Source organism: Ranitomeya variabilis, chromosome 3, assembly GCF_051348905.1.
Source record: "Ranitomeya variabilis isolate aRanVar5 chromosome 3, aRanVar5.hap1, whole genome shotgun sequence".
NCBI lineage: Eukaryota > Metazoa > Chordata > Amphibia > Anura > Dendrobatidae > Ranitomeya > Ranitomeya variabilis.
The window spans coordinates 668,969,098-668,985,662 of record NC_135234.1 but is presented as its reverse complement, the minus strand read 5'-3'; the positions used below and the strand labels follow the sequence as shown (position 1 = coordinate 668,985,662).

At 45.2% G+C, this 16,565-nt stretch overlaps 1 protein-coding gene across 1 annotated transcript in view; it reads left to right on the top strand.

The window, feature by feature from the left end:
* Nucleotides 1–16,565, top strand: part of NCKAP1L (NCK associated protein 1 like) — a 325,756-nt gene that overhangs the window by 145,721 nt on the left and 163,470 nt on the right. The window contains exons 20-22 of the mRNA XM_077297911.1: nucleotides 6,648–6,779; nucleotides 8,645–8,863; nucleotides 13,409–13,545. Of these exons, the coding sequence (XP_077154026.1) occupies nucleotides 6,648–6,779; nucleotides 8,645–8,863; nucleotides 13,409–13,545 (488 nt within the window). The remainder of the gene's footprint in view (nucleotides 1–6,647; nucleotides 6,780–8,644; nucleotides 8,864–13,408; nucleotides 13,546–16,565) is intronic.

The following is a 16,565-nucleotide window of genomic DNA, read 5'->3' as shown; positions in this document are numbered from 1 at the left end:
GTCTCAGTCCTGGAGTTGTCTCGGTGGCTAGACCCGGTCCGTGGCCCTGTCTGTCAGTGGGGGACGTCCGGTGCAGTAAGTGGTGTTGTAACGGTGCAGTTGTGGGGTGCAGGTCGCGGTAAATAACGAGGACACCAGGTTGCAGTCTCTTTACCTCTTTACTGGAGATCTCTGAGTCCTCAGTCCAGAATACGGTTCACCAAGCTGCGCAAGTCCGGCCGGTCCTATGGCACCTCCAGAGTTCTCTTCACAGGTGGAAATCGGTGCCTTCCTTCTTAGCGCTATGTGTTGTAGTCCTTCCCTGCTGTGCTTACGGAAAGTACCCCACAACTGTTGTGTCTGTTTCTTAAGTTCCCTCACAACTCGATTAAATGATGTTCTTCTAATCGTCCGTCCCTTCCTGATGTTACAGTTAGAACGGCACCCGTTTGTCGGGTAGGCCTGGAGTTCTTCCGGGACCCTAGAGACGCCCCTCTCCCGCAATTGCCTCCCAAGACTTCATAGGTGATATGTGTTAGACAGCCCGCCTTAAACTGACTGTCCTGCCGCTGTTTAGAGTATTGCTTGAAGCTGAATGTTATAATACTCCCTCGGCGTTCCGGCCACCGGTAGTGCGCCTCAGTAGGGTGTTGCTCCGGTCTTACAGCACGACCCCTACTGGAATTCTCCTATCGCTTGATCTCGTTTCTCACTCAGCACAATCTATCTCGCTTCTAGTCCTTTCTTGGGGCCCCGCCGCTTCCCGGAGTTGGCGCGGACCCGTTACGTTCTTTCCAATGCCAAGCCTCTGTCAGGATCCCACCCCTGACAGAGACCCTACTGTCTCTTCCTCCACAACACCCTCTGCCACTAGGTGTTGCTTCGTCCAATCCAGTCAGCTTTCTGATCTAACTTCCTGCCTGACCCCCAGTTTACCCACTATGGTGGGGAGTGGCCTAATGAATAGCACCCTTAGCTCCCCCCGGAGGCCCAGCTGTGAAATGTATTGGTGTCTGTGATACCTGATCAGATGAACTCCTTCAGTGCCATCGGACGCACCGTAGCTCCCCATAGTGGCGGAGCCACAGTACTGCAACGACCAGGACTCTGGGGCGCTGCACTCCCCCCTGGTTAAACACAGTACTCCGGGACTGGGAAGAAAACAACAATACAAGTTAGCAAAAAGACATACAATTTTGTTGAGTGCAATAACAATAAGCATATTTGAACAGAGCTTCCCTTTATGGGAGGTGAGGACACTTGAACGTTACAAACATAGTTAACATTATAAATTACAGGTTATAAATAACTCCCGTTACCCAACCGGGTATTCTACTAAGTGCAAGATTGTTGAACAATAATTTAACTTTGCCTTTAAGGACATACACTCTTAATCCACTAAAGACCTTCCTATAATCACATTATAAGGCATTTTAACTTTCTCATTCTCCTTCTTTAAATCTGCAGGACCGCCTGTCCTATCGGCACCAGACCTACTGCCTCTCCTTTCAGTTACAGGACCGCCCCGTTCAGCCAGGGCCTACTGCCTTTTCAACTACTATACACAGTATAGAACATAACATTACTTTCAGTTTTAGAGCACTGAGCCATCTCTTCTTGACTCCTATGAGAACTCAGGGTTTACCTTCTATCCCCATTAATTATCCATCAGCATTATCAAAAACATTTTCTATCGAACATTAGCCTTCTCATTATCTTTCTGTCTACTATGCATGCTGGACACCACGTCTATCTCTACGGGTCCACTGCATCCTTCTTCTATCTTTTACTTCTCAAAGCACATTATCAATATTTCTTCACATTTAACCAGTTAAACACATATAACTTTTCTCATATAAACATTATCATCATTTCCTTTGGTCAAGACATTATTGCTACTCATCTTAAGCAATATTACTATCGAAGCGTGACAAATGAACATCCCCTTTAAGAGAGGACCAAGTCTCTATGAGGTAGCGTATCTTCTCAAGCTACCAGTCCATACTCAACAAAGGTTCCAGTGCGGTATCTTCGCAAAGAGTCTTTCTTTAAGTAAAACCAGTAGGGAGCGCCTTTAATAAGGTGCAAACTATATACAAAAAGTTCGGATCATGCACTGTTCATGATTTCAGCAGTTCTGTAAACTTTTGTGCAAAAACTTGAAAGACAAACAAGAAAACAAAACAATAGGGATCCCAGGTCCATAGAAGGATCCCCTTTAGAGTTAACCCTGAACGGGTTTAGCAGCAACATAAAAGCAATAAAACAGTAACTATTTACAAGTAAGAAAGTACAGTAAAATCTTACTGTGGTGGTCTCCGATCTGGCCTCACCAGGCCAACGGGTCGCACTGGCGAGCCAGGACGCGGCTCCGGTCCCAGCAGCGATAAAATCCCTCGCCGGGAGGCCCTTCTTACTGGCAGGCGCACACGTCCCTCCAGGGCACGGCGAGGCCGGGCTTCTCGTGGTTCCGCGGGGCCGGGCTCCGCTGCTTTCCCCACGGGGTCACCCTCTTCCGGTGTTCCGGCAGCAGCTTGGAAGGCAGTACACCGCTGTACGCCTCGCGCCATCCAGCCAGCTTCTCCCGTAGCCCTCCTCCATCGGGTGTACGTCACCGCATCACCTGGCTCCAGGTCGCGGGGGAATCTTCCGCTGCAGGGCTCCACTTCTTCCCGTTCCACGTGGATTTGCAGTGGCTCCCCAATTTCCTGGATAACCCCGCGTCCATATCGGGGGTTGAATGAGATTACCACACCCCAGTGTGATGGCGGGATCTCCGGGGCTCTGACCAGATCAATCTGCGTTGCAGGCTGGGTTCGGCTCCGCCATGCTGCCATCAGACGCCGTAAATGCTCGGCGTCCGGCATGATCTTGAGGCCCGGCATCGGTAGCGTATTTCCAGCCGCGGCCAAGTGGGAGGGAACAGGGGACACTGGGGCCAGACGGATCTCCGTGGGCTGGCCTAGCCGAGTGAGCGCGCGGGCATCGGCCTCCAGCCGGCGGGCTAGCTGTCGGGCCTCGGCTGCAGCCACACATTCCTCCGACAGCGGCAAAGGGGGTCGGCCCATTGGTGGCCCTGTGAGGGTCAGACCCCGCAGCGTTGGCGCTTCTGGGGCTATGTCAGGTTGCACAGCCTCCGGCCGGGCTGGGTCGGCCCCACGTGGTGCTCCTGGTGTCGCCATCTTTGCCTTTCTTCCAATGTCTTCTTCCCGCGGTCTCTTTCATGGGCGGCCCCGTCCCCATGGTCTCCACCCTCCAACCAAGATCAGGAGGCGGACCTCGGCTGTTAACGGGCACGTCCTCAGGACACAGAAATACTTAGACTGGGCGGCCATCGCTGTTCGCGCTCTCCAGCTCGTCTACGCCCACTTCACGCCCCTCTTCTCTTCTTACGCTCTCTTCAGCGCTGTAATGGCGGCGGATTTTTGGCGGGAACTTTTGGCGGTAAATGGCGCAACACAGTCTTTGCAACAAAGTACAGTCCAAGCACAGTAAATCACAGTTCCTAGGCACACATGACCTGATTCTTCAGGCTTAAGTAGATCCTGTTCGTGACGCCAAGTTAGAGCGCCCCCACACCGCCGCAGGGCCTAGGGGTACCCGGAGCCGGGCCTCTGGGTCTCAGTCCTGGAGTTGTCACGGTGGCTAGACCCGGTCCGTGGCCCTGTCTGTCAGTGGGGGACGTCCGGTGCAGTAAGTGGTGTTGTAACGGTGCAGTTGTGGGGTGCAGGTCGCGGTAAATAACGAGGACACCAGGTTGCAGTCTCTTTACCTCTTTACTGGAGATCTCTGAGTCCTCAGTCCAGAATACGGTTCACCAAGCTGCGCAAGTCCGGCCGGTCCAATGGCACCTCCAGAGTTCTCTTCACAGGTGGAAATCAGTGCCTTCCTTCTTAGCGCTATGTGTTGTAGTCCTTCCCTGCTGTGCTTACGGAAAGTACCCCACAACTGTTGTGTCTGTTTCTTAAGTTCCCTCACAACTCGATTAAATGATGTTCTTCTAATCGTCCGTCCCTTCCTGATGTTACAGTTAGAACGGCACCCGTTTGTCGGGTAGGCCTGGAGTTCTTCCGGGACCCTAGAGACGCCCCTCTCCCGCAATTGCCTCCCAAGACTTCATAGGTGATATGTGTTAGACAGCCCGCCTTAAACTGACTGTCCTGCCGCTGTTTAGAGTATTGCTTGAAGCTGAATGTTATAATACTCCCTCGGTGTTCCGGCCACTGGTAGTGCGCCTCAGTAGGGTGTTGCTCCGGTCTTACAGCACGACCCCTACTGGAATTCTCCTATCGCTTGATCTCGTTTCTCACTCAGCACAATCTATCTCACTTCTAGTCCTTTCTTGGGGCCCCGCCGCTTCCCGGAGCTGGCGCGGACCCGTTACGTTCTTTCCAATGCCAAGCCTCTGTCAGGATCCCACCCCTGACAGAGACCCTACTGTCTCTTCCTCCACAACACCCTCTGCCACTAGGTGTTGCTTCGTCCAATCCAGTCAGCTTTCTGATCTAACTTCCTGCCTGACCCCCAGTTTACCCACTATGGTGGGGAGTGGCCTAATGAATAGCACCCTTAGCTCCCCCCGGAGGCCCAGCTGTGAAATGTATTGGTGTCTGTGATACCTGATCAGATGAACTCCTTCAGTGCCATCGGACGCACCGTAGCTCCCCATAGTGGCGGAGCCACAGTACTGCAACGACCAGGACTCTGGGGCGCTGCACTACCATAGAAAATCAATGCAATATACAGAGACATTCAGGATCCAGGGAGAATTGGGGAAAGTCAGTGCATACCATAGAAAATCAATGCAATATACAGAGACATTCAGGATTCAGGGATAGTTGGGGAAAGTCAGTGCATACCATAGAAAATCAATGCAATATACAGAGACATTCAGGATCCAGGGAGAGTTGGGGAAAGTCAGTGCATACCATAGAAAATCAATGCAATATACAGAGACATTCAGGATCCAGCAAGAGTTGGGGAAAGTCAGTGCATACCATAGAAAATCAATGCAATATACAGAGACATTCAGGATCCAGGGAGAGTTGGGGATAGTCATTGCTTCCCTGTGGGAAGAGGAGAACAGCTCGATTAGATGGTACAGATGATGATGATGATAATATTATAGCAGTGATGAGTGACTAAATGCATTCTAGAATTCAAGTCTAATTCAAAGTATAGTAATTAGAGATATGTAATTTGAAAGATGTAATTTAAAAGATACATGGATCAGACTAAAGTCTTGATCAGACTCCTGGGTCTGAATATATCCCCAGCTAAGGGCAATCAGGTGTGAATGAGGAATGAGATATAGGGAACTCCTGAGAGATGTCCCAAGTATAAGAAACTGTCCCCTGTAAAAAGAAAATACACATTATAATAAATTTCACATTTCTATACTTTTTCTGACTCTAACTAAAGGTTTAAAGGGGACCTGTCACCAGAAATAATACTATTAACCTGCAGATGTGGGTTAACAGCGTTATTATGCAGCCTGATGCATGCACATAGCCAAATGTAATGGTGAGAAAATAAACTTCATTCACCCCGTTAGCATTTGGTTCCGTCATGGGGGCATCGGCGGCACTGGTTTGATGGCTGTAACCGTGCTCCTTGCCCTGACTGACAGTGGCCCTAATGCAGAACCAGTGTCAGTCAGTGCCGGAGGTGCAGTTACAGCTGCCGCTCTGTATACTCCGCCGTGATAGAACCAATGCTGGTGCCGCCCCCATGACTGAAACTAAATACTGCCGGGTAGAATAAACGTAATTTTCTCCCTGCTGCATTTGGCTAAGTGCAAGCGCTGGGCAGGTTAATAATGCTATTAGCCTGCAGATTAACCCTATATCTGCAGGTAAATAGCGTTATTTCTGGTGACAGATTCCCTTTAAGGTTCGGGTTAGAGGCAGGGTATAGAGTAGAGATAAATAAAGGCATAGAAAATGTTCTGATTAACAAATGTATGCAGAAGGAAGGGGTTAATTTTCATTTACAAAAACGGGAACATTTTTGTATGTGAAATCTGGAAACTTAATAGATATGTGTCCTTTTTTCAACCCTATTAAAGGGAATCTGTCAACACATTTGACCTATCTAGGAAAACTTCCCTTCATCTACATATATAATCACCAGTTGGACTTCCAGCCGCTGTCCCCGAATCCTATAAGGCACCGCGGCAGTATCACTTATGCAAGGCCACGAACTGCGCCTGCGCAAGTGACATACACGTCTCTGCTATTCCCACTCAGGCGCAGTAACAGCCAAAATTGCACGCTCTAATATACAGATATTAATTTTACCGCATTCCCGATTCGATAGCATCTGGCCTATTTCTAGTGTAGAATAATCTCTGGAGGCAGAGTTATCTCCAGGCATCCTCCACCCCAGAGCCTGGAAGAGGTCATTTATATAAAGTGATAAAAGATGGTTTCTCAGCAACGAGGCATCTGATATGAGGCACACAGGGAGGACTGTTTTCAGCAGTTTATAACCTGAGCGCCCATATTAATAGTTTAGATTGCTCAAATGTGGTGACAGATTCCCTGTAACTCTGTAACTATATAATGCACACGTGTCTTATTATTGATTCTCCGTTCAGGATGGAGCTTCGTTACTTCATTTATAAATAAGTTTGGTTTATCAGTGTAATTTTTTTCTTCTTTCTTCAGCATGGACAAACTTCACCTATCACTTTGTGAACTCTGCATGTCTTTAAATCATATGCAGAAAATCATAATATTTGACCATGTGGTGACTCCAGCGGAGTACCTGAGCTCCAACATAGAGAAGAAATTTAGCCGGTATGTATTAGTGATTATGACATTGCTACATTAAGACATTTGCTTGAGGGTAAATTCACACCTTGCTTTTCACAGTACCAGCACAAGCTTCAGTAATCCCTGGGCCATGACAGTTCTTGCTTTTTTTGACTGAATTGGAAAATTAGTACTCTTTTGAAAAATGCAGCATGTCACTTCTTTAAGTGTTTTTTCAGAATTTTTTCACCATAGTAAGCAATGAGAGTGCAAAAAAAACATGTATTTTTGCTGCTTTTTTTGTGAATTAAACTACGGTAACTTTTTAAAAACATGTACTGTAGACAAATGACACATATTGGCCGGGGTCACAGGAGCCTTGATTCTCTCTTGTGAGAAAACTGGTCAGATTATGTAAATGATCAGAGTTTATTCAGAGTGTCAGCTTAGTGTGATCCCATTCTCTCCAATGAGCGAATCTTAGCACAAATGAGGAGAAGGTGGAGAACAACATTTCTCCATTTTTCATCAGATCTGAGTGCAGCCCGATGTTTTCCTTTCACCATAGCCCTGAATGGTTGCGTACGGTCCAATTTGAGTAGCAACTCGCAGCATTCTGCTATTCATTTCTCATTCCAAATTGGCATGAAAAAAAAAACTCTGATCAGCACTGCCCCATAAAATAACATTAGTCCAAGTGCTGTCCGCTAAACATCGGGTAGTACTCATATGATTTATAAGGTTGTGCGAGTGAGCCTATAATCGGTACTGTTTGGATGCTGCGCCGACTGCAGCAAAATGCAACATGTTGCGTTCGGGGCAGGGTCCAAATGGCGCATGCAGAGGCATCTGCATACAGCGTACATCCCTGCGTACCCAATGTTAAAGATAGGTACGCAGAGCACCGCAGGACGCAAGAAGTAGGCGGAAAGTAGGCATGGTTTCATGGAGGAAGAAGGGAGGAAGTACACTGCCATCCGCAGCCCTCCCGTACGCATGTATGAAACCAGCCTAAAAGAAACACAACGCTAGTGAACCTAACACCTGGTGCGTGCTGCACAATTCAGCAATGGGCAGCAAGTGTCAGACACTGACAAAACCATAGAAAATCAAAACCAAAAAAAACTCAAAATTAACATATACCCTATAGCAAGTAAATAAATAAATAGTGATAGTACATGTACATGTAAATAACAGGGTACCTAGTGTACACTATTTTGCTAAACAAAAAAGCATAAAAGCCATCCCACCACCACAAAGTGTACCCATTGAGACAATCCTAATCTTTGATTGGGCAGCATGTATCACCTGACAAATTCACTTATGAACACATAGTGGCCAGTAGCAATTCGATGTGTTGCCAACCATATTCTGCCATTTCCAATGCTGGTGACGTTCTGGTGACACTGCCACCAGGTCTCCCTCTAACTTCCTTCAAATGAAACTGAGATCTGGAGGAAGTGACAGAACTGCAGCTGTTCTGACTTACTATGGACGTCAACGGAAGGAAATGAGAGTGAAGCAGCCCACTAGCAGCCGCTGATTGGCCACAGGATGCACGTCACATAACAGTGTCATGCAAATCCCGACAGATCCGGTGTTAACGTCGCTGGAAAGGCTCCGGCATCGGAGGTGAGGGTAGACTGTTTTTATTTATCATGGCGGAATATAGAAATTAAGAAAGAGTTGTCTGAGAAATGGACAAACCTTTTAAGCAGGTTTCTGAATATTTCTAAGCAGGCTACAGGCAAGAAAAAATGAAACGGAAAACTGCCAATATCTTAGGAAATGCCACTTTTCCTTAATAAATTATACTGCAAAGCTTCAGATACTCGCTCGTGTTACTGATTTATGCCTGAAACATTACAACAGAAGTATACATTAAAACATTTAACTAATGTATGTTTTAGAGCCTTAGTTTCATTGGTGAATTGGAAACCAAATACTCGGGAGATCCAGCGTCCTTCCGAAGTTCTGAGTGCGATGCGATCTTTTCTCAGCACCTTACAGTCCATTGCCCACGTCGTAAATATTGATATCACCCGGGCTATCCGGAATACCCTCCTGCAACAAACACAGGCAGTGGACGCAAGTGGAGAGCAAACCATTACTGCACTTTATACCAACTGGTAAGTGGCATTTTATCGGACACTCAAGATTTACAAGAGCTGTACAGTAATGTTCTCTTCTTCAGCTGTGATAAATGAAGCCAGATTGTTTAGTGCAGTTCCCTAAACTAAATGTGTCCATCTTAGACATTTTCATCTAATTATCGTACATGCTTTGCTTGGTCACGCATATTTTTTTAGTTTGGAAAGGGGACTAGCCTCCTCAGGGGTGGACACAGACAGCTTGGGGCACCTGTGCAGGAAATGTGTCTGGGCCCCCCTCTTTTTAAGGCACGACAAAGCTACATATATATATATATATATATATATATATATATATATATATATATATTTATCACCACACGAATATACATGTATAAATTACAGTCTCCTTTATTATGTATATTGCCATCCCTTATTATACAGTGCCCTCTCTTGTTATGTACAGCACCGTCCCTTACATATTGGATTTTATAGAGCCCTGTTTTTATTACATACCGTCCTGTCTTCTTAGCTGTATAATGTAATGATGGCTGATGGAGCATGGGAAAGCTTCTTTTCTAAAGGAGGAGCTGATGGACTGATAGTCTGGTCACCGGCTCCTCTATCAGTAGTCATTTTATATCTAACAAGAGAGGGGACTATGCAATAAAAAAGGCGCTGTGAATAACAAAAATAACAAGAATACACTATGTAAGAGACAGCACTGTACATAACAGCAGAGGAAGCTATATAATAAGGGAGGGCATCACATATAACTAGAGAGGATGGTACGTAATAAGGGACAATGTTATACATAACAAAAGAGGAAACTATGTAACTAATGATGGTGTTATATATAATAAGTGAGTACACTATACACTAAGGGACTGTGCTATATATAAGTGAGTACACTATATACTAAGGGACTATGCTATACATAATAAGTGAGCACACTTTATACTAAGGGACTATGTTAGACATAATAATAGATAATAACGTCTTCCTCCACCTATCCCTGTTCCTAAATCCATTATAAATCCCCCTTCCTCCCATCCCAATCCCACACCCCTCATTGTCCTCCTCCCCCACATCCCATTATTGCCCTCTCCCCACCCCCATGATTGCCCTGTTCACCACCTCCATCATTGTTTTCTCCCCACCACCCCATTATTGCTCATTCCACCACCACCACCAATGCCTCCTCCCCACCACCCCATCATTACCCATTCCACGACCTCAATCATTTCCTCCTCCCCACCACCCCCATCATTACCCATTCCACCACCTCCATCATTACCTCCTCCCCACCACCCCATCATTGTCCTTTCCACTGCCATCATCATTGTCTTCTCCCCATCATTACCCATTCCACCACCTCCATCATTTCCTCCTCCCCCACCACCCCCACCATTGTCCTTTCTTCGGTATCATCATTGTCTTCTCCCCCACCACCCCATCATTACCTATTCCACGACCTCCATCATTTCATCCTCCCCACCACCCCCATCATTACCCATTCCACCACCTCCATCATTGCCTCCTCCCCACCACCCCATCATTGTCCTTTCCACTGCCATCTAGCATCATCATTGTCTTCTCATCCTTCATTATCCATTCCACAACCTCCATCATTTCCTCCTCCCCCACCACCCTCATCATTGCCCATTACATCGCCTCCATCATTTCCTCCTCCCCCACCACCCTCATTATTGCCCTTTCCACCACCCCATCATTGCTTTCTCCCCCACCACCCCTATCATTGCCCTCTCCATCAACCCAATCATTGCCTTCAGCCCCATCACCCCCATCAATGCCTTCTCCTCTACCTACACACACACAGACACACACTGCACCATTCACTTCTCTGCATACACACATACACACACACACCTCACCTCTGCGCACGGTATCCTGAAGCCGCACCATCGCCGGCAACTTCCTGTTTCACACAGCCGCGGCACTGAATGATGATGTCATTCAGCCGCTTCCGTGTGAGACAGGAAGCGTGGGCAGAAAATAGGATGGATACATTCCCTGCAGCTCTGCTCCACTGCCATTTTCTCTTCCTGCTGCACATAAGGGCAATCTGGCCAAGGGCCCACCGGGCCCTGGTGCATGAGGCATATGCCCCCTGTTGAGGAAGCCACATGGCGAAACGGCGCTGTCGGGGTGTCCGTGGTAGTACATACGAGGTTTAAAGGTTTAAAAGTCACATGTAAGTAGCATGCCTTAATATTGTGTATCTGATATAGGCTGCTGTATGTCGGTATTTTTTGCAATCAGCATGGCCATCCTATAACTAGGATTCTGACATTGAGCAGTTTCTATTGAGAGTTATTTGGCACACAGACATACAGCTTTGCTTTTGTTCTTTATATGTTTTTTGCCATTTTTAACTAGGACTCTGACATTGAGCAGCTTCTATTGAGAGTTATTTGGCACATAGACACACAGCTCTATTTTTGCCCGTTATATGTCTTTTGCACGGTCACTTTAGGTATAGCATTCTGCTATTTAGTAGTTTTCTACCCTGGTTTATAGGCAACCATTTATCAGGCTAATCGGGCATTTTAGCATTGCTTTATTACATTAGGTGAGTCCTTTTTTCCTCAATACATATAATTTTTGTACTATCCTCGGAACTTCTGGTGATGTTCTCTTGTCAATTTTAATTTTTGTGTATGAAATAAATTAATAAATTTTATAATATACCCGTAATTTTGGCTGTTGCCTCTAATTTTCCCTTCATTAATGATGAGGGGTGTTGTTCAGTGATTTAGGTGTGGGGGTGTTGCCTCATGGTTTGGATTTTGTAATGTATACTATTCCACGACCTCCATCATTTCATCCTCCCCACCACCCCCATCATTACCCATTCCACCACCTCCATCATTGCCTCCTCCCCACCACCCCATCATTGTCCTTTCCACTGCCATCTAGCATCATCATTGTCTTCTCATCCTTCATTATCCATTCCACAACCTCCATCATTTCCTCCTCCCCCACCACCCTCATCATTGCCCATTACATCGCCTCCATCATTTCCTCCTCCCCCACCACCCTCATTATTGCCCTTTCCACCACCCCATCATTGCTTTCTCCCCCACCACCCCTATCATTGCCCTCTCCATCAACCCAATCATTGCCTTCAGCCCCATCACCCCCATCAATGCCTTCTCCTCTACCTACACACACACAGACACACACTGCACCATTCACTTCTCTGCATACACACATACACACACACACCTCACCTCTGCGCACGGTATCCTGAAGCCACACCATCGCCGGCAACTTCCTGTTTCGCACAGCCACGGCACTGAATGATGATGTCATTCAGCCGCTTCCGTGTGAGACAGGAAGCGTGGGCAGAAAATAGGATGGATACATTCCCTGCAGCTCTGCTCCACTGCCATTTTCTCTTCCCGCTGCACATAAGGGCAATCTGGCCAAGGGCCCACCGGGCCCTGGTGCATGAGGCTACTGTCAGGCCCATCAGGCAGAAACTTATTTCTCACTGAAACAAAGGATCAAGCATGCTGAAATACTGACAGTAAGAACACATATTAGATATTTGGCTGGTCCTGACATAGTCAGTGGGTTTGTTGACTAAGACTTGGGTCCCGATTCATCAAGTCCGACACTCCTGACTGATTAAGAGTCGAATGCTCCTTTATGCGCCTTGCCAAAAATCTACCTCCAGTCAGGTACTGAAGTAAGATTTCTGGGTCAAGGAACACAGTAGCTTATCATGAATTAGACGAGCTGTGGCTCCAGGCCCCCATCCCTTCTCAGCTCAGCCCATTGTGGTGGAGAGAAGCCAAACTGGCAAGAAAATGGCAAACATTTTCTGAACAATTTATCCAAAAATCATAGATGAAATATGTTTTACAGATACATTGTAGAACTATAATAAATAGTGCTATGAACAGACTAACAGTTTTCAGTGTAAATTCTAATGTAATGATAATTATAGTCATATAAAGCCATAGAGGCTTATCCAGCTTAAAAAAAATCAAAATCACAGACTCATCATTTTATTTTTTTATAGACAAATTGAGAAACTGTCTTATTTTTACAGACTGTCCCAAAATTTGTAGGTGGTTAGAAACCCTGACAATGATCTCGACAATCACTAACCTGCCGAGATCAGTGAGTTTTGGTTGACTGAAAACGCATGTGTGTGGGCGCAGATTATTTTCTTCCTCTCCTACATACACGCTACACTGTCAGATTGAAGCCATAATTGCTGTTAGGTCGGGGTTACACTTGCGAGTGTGATGCGAGAAACTCGCGCATCAATACCCGGCACTGCCGTCGGCACTTGGGACCGGAGTGTGCGGCTACACATATTTCTATGCATCTGTACACTCCGGCCCCAAGTGCCTGCGGCAGTACCGGGTATTGATGCGAGAGATTAACGCGAGTTTCTCGCATCACACTCGCAAATGTAACTCCTGTCTTAAAGTAAAGATTCAATTGAAAAACACATATCTGCTGATCAGCGCCGTTCAAGGAAATGTATCAGATTGAATGAAGCCTTCATATGTACTTATATTTATATATTTTTTATCTTGTGTCAAGGTACTTGGAATGTCTGCTTCGTCAGGCGAGTGCGGGGTTAGTATTGTATTCTCCATCAATGAAATGCTTCATCGATATACCCACAGAGATGAGTGGAGAACAAGGGCTCAATGCTGATGAATACACGGATTCCTTAGGTGCGTGGATGTAGAATCCATCTAATGGCCGTGTTCTCTATGTGTTTTAGTAATTTCATGCCATATTGCTCACTTGTCAGGTTTATGAAGATTTATAAGTATTTACCTTGATGGTCTCTCCTTAGGATAAATCGCAGAATATTTCACTTATCTTAGCTCATATTTCTACATGACAGATTTGTCACAAATATTCAGTGCAAATTCTGTGACAGTTTACGATACAATACACGCCTTGTGTATGCAAAAATCCATGCAACAAAAAAATAATAATTAAATCTGTACTTTTTGAACGAGGCTGCTGACCAGCCACATACTGTAATCAACTGGTGATGACCATTTTATGTCTATATCAAATCCACACTGTTTTTCGAAACTTAAAATTTACCTCTAACATAACAGACTGTTAGGTGTTTTGCCTTGCGCTCTCCACGGTCTTAGAATATGCCACATGCCTCGTATATGCAGGTCTCACTTCTGGGACACAAAACTATATTGAGAAAAGGATTCTATCATCCTGCAGATTGCAGATAGAATGGTTGTGATGCACGATCTACCTCAGTTCAACTTGAGTATACAAAATTGCTGAGCAAGCATGATGGCCAAGTTTTGGAATAAAAAAAAAATCATAGTGTCAACATTTTTATGGACATGTTGGAAAATGATAATTAAATATTGAAGGGGATCTGTCAATAGGGTTAACCCTTCTAAACCGTCTATATGGGCATGTAGGTCATAGTTAGCTTAATAAAATTATACCTTGATATCTTAGTCTTATTCCAGAGACATCCACGTTTTTCTTATATTTTAATGAGCTGTTAAACACTATGGAATTGACACTGATCTGCATGAGAATCTGCCACCAGTGCTTATTTTTAATAAAAGTAAAATGTCTCACACTGGTAATGCCCCCTAACACAGAACAGTAGAACTGAACTTTATCTCCTTACAAACACACTTGCTGCAGCTCTCACAACTCTTCTGTATTGTAACCCTGACTGCCTGTGAGATGGAAGCTGAGAGGAACCTGCAGAAGTGTCAGGTATAATCACACACAGCTCTGCAGTGAAATCAGGAGAGCAGAGAGCGGCCATCACACATCACACTGGTAACTCGCCCTTTATTTAAAATAATCTCAGGAGGCAGATTCTCATGCAGATCAGTGTCCGGCCCATAGGCCTGAACATCCCATTTACATATAATAAAAACTTGGATTTCTCTAAAATAAGACATCAGATGGCAGATATCAAGGTATCATTCTATTCAGCTTCTTATGACCATATCTATGGCTAAGGAGGGTTGATCCCACTGACAGATTCCCTTTAAGATTTGATGTTCAGAGATATTTGCCTCCATCCAATAATACTGATGCAAATACATTAATAGCATTCACTGAGAATTGCAAAATGATGATAATTAAAACCATTATAATCTGCAGAAGTTTCTTGGGTTTCTAAAAATCATGAACACATCAAATTTTATTTACGGATAGTGGAAACAAAAGCCTTACTTTTATGGCAATTCTGGATGGTTGGCAACCGTGGTTGGAATTCCCATACAAATGAATGGAGAGAAACACGAAAACATGGCCATCCTTCTTAAAACTGACTTTTTATATTTCTTCAGTGATACTTCTGGTAAACAATAGGTCAATCAATGTCAACGGCACAAAATTGCCAGTGAAATCATTAAGATAGAAAATTAAGTGTTGTCTTAAGACTTTGTTAACCCATTAGCATCTGGGACAGTGTGTAACACAGTACTGCAGAACGTAACGCTCTCAGACATCTCCCTACCCCCACTTTTGATAAACAACCGTAGAAGGCAAAACTTGGGATGCTGCAGTCGTGTATGTGAGCAACTTCCCCCGAAGCTTGTTGCCATGGCAATGTCTTGGCCATCCCATCTTTTTCTGAGTTTTAATTCTTGTCAAATGCTATTAGACTCTTACATGTGATGGAGGAGCAGTAATTCCTGCTAATCTATTACAGAGCTGGGAATTGCGTTTCAGGGATCGCCAACCACTGAGTTCCCCCAACACTCATTTTAATTATTGATTTATGGATGCCTTTATATGAAATTATTAAACTATAGTAGAAGTTTATGTTTCCTTAATACTGTCAGCTTATCAGCAGTAACCATGTGTGTTTTTTTTTTTTTCAAATAATATAGCTAAATGGGTTTTCCAAAATCAATTTACAATTTCAAAGCTTTTAAAATGAAGAAAAATAATAATTGCCAACCCATTCAGAAACTCAGAACTTGAGTTTACATTAAGCACAAAAGACTCTCTTCCCCTTTTGGAGTCGCTAAAGCATCAATATTCATCAGTGTGAAGTTTCTCCTACCAGTGAATTGTGAGGTCCACTGGTCCTGGTGTGGCCAGTCTGCTGAACCTCAACTCCTGGTCTGTGCACGGCCAATATTCTGAACCTGCTCCCCTGGCTCATGTGTGGCCATTGCCTGAAACCTCGTCTCCGAATCCAAGTCTGACCATAGCCCGAGTCTGTGTCAGTAACCATTCTGTAGAGGTGCTAGAACTTACTATTCTGAACGGAGCCCTAGTCCTTAATCAGTGTCTGCAAACCTGACCCCTGGGGTTCGCAGCTGCAGTACTGGGATCTGCCTAGGAGTGGTACCTGGTGGCTACCTGCAGACTCATCACAAACTTGGACAACCCCTTTAATGCTCCTAACATAAATAAAAATATGAGAATCAGTCAGTATCACAAAAAAATTTGCATCCAGGTACCTGATAGATGACACTGTCTGATTGTAGTCATTCTATTTCTTTTCTTCATCTTGTCCTGACTCCATGATGACTTTTCTCATCAACAGCCCATCTCTGCAGACTTCCATCTTCTCCAGTCTTCTGCAGCACATCTGTAAGACGGCCATTCGGTAATTGTGGCAACGAGCTGTATTGTTCCCACACCATGGTGCCCCACAGATGAAAGACAATGTCCTTTCTGCTGCATATGCAGCGTGCACAACAGTACACTCACATTCACTGTTAGAGTCCCC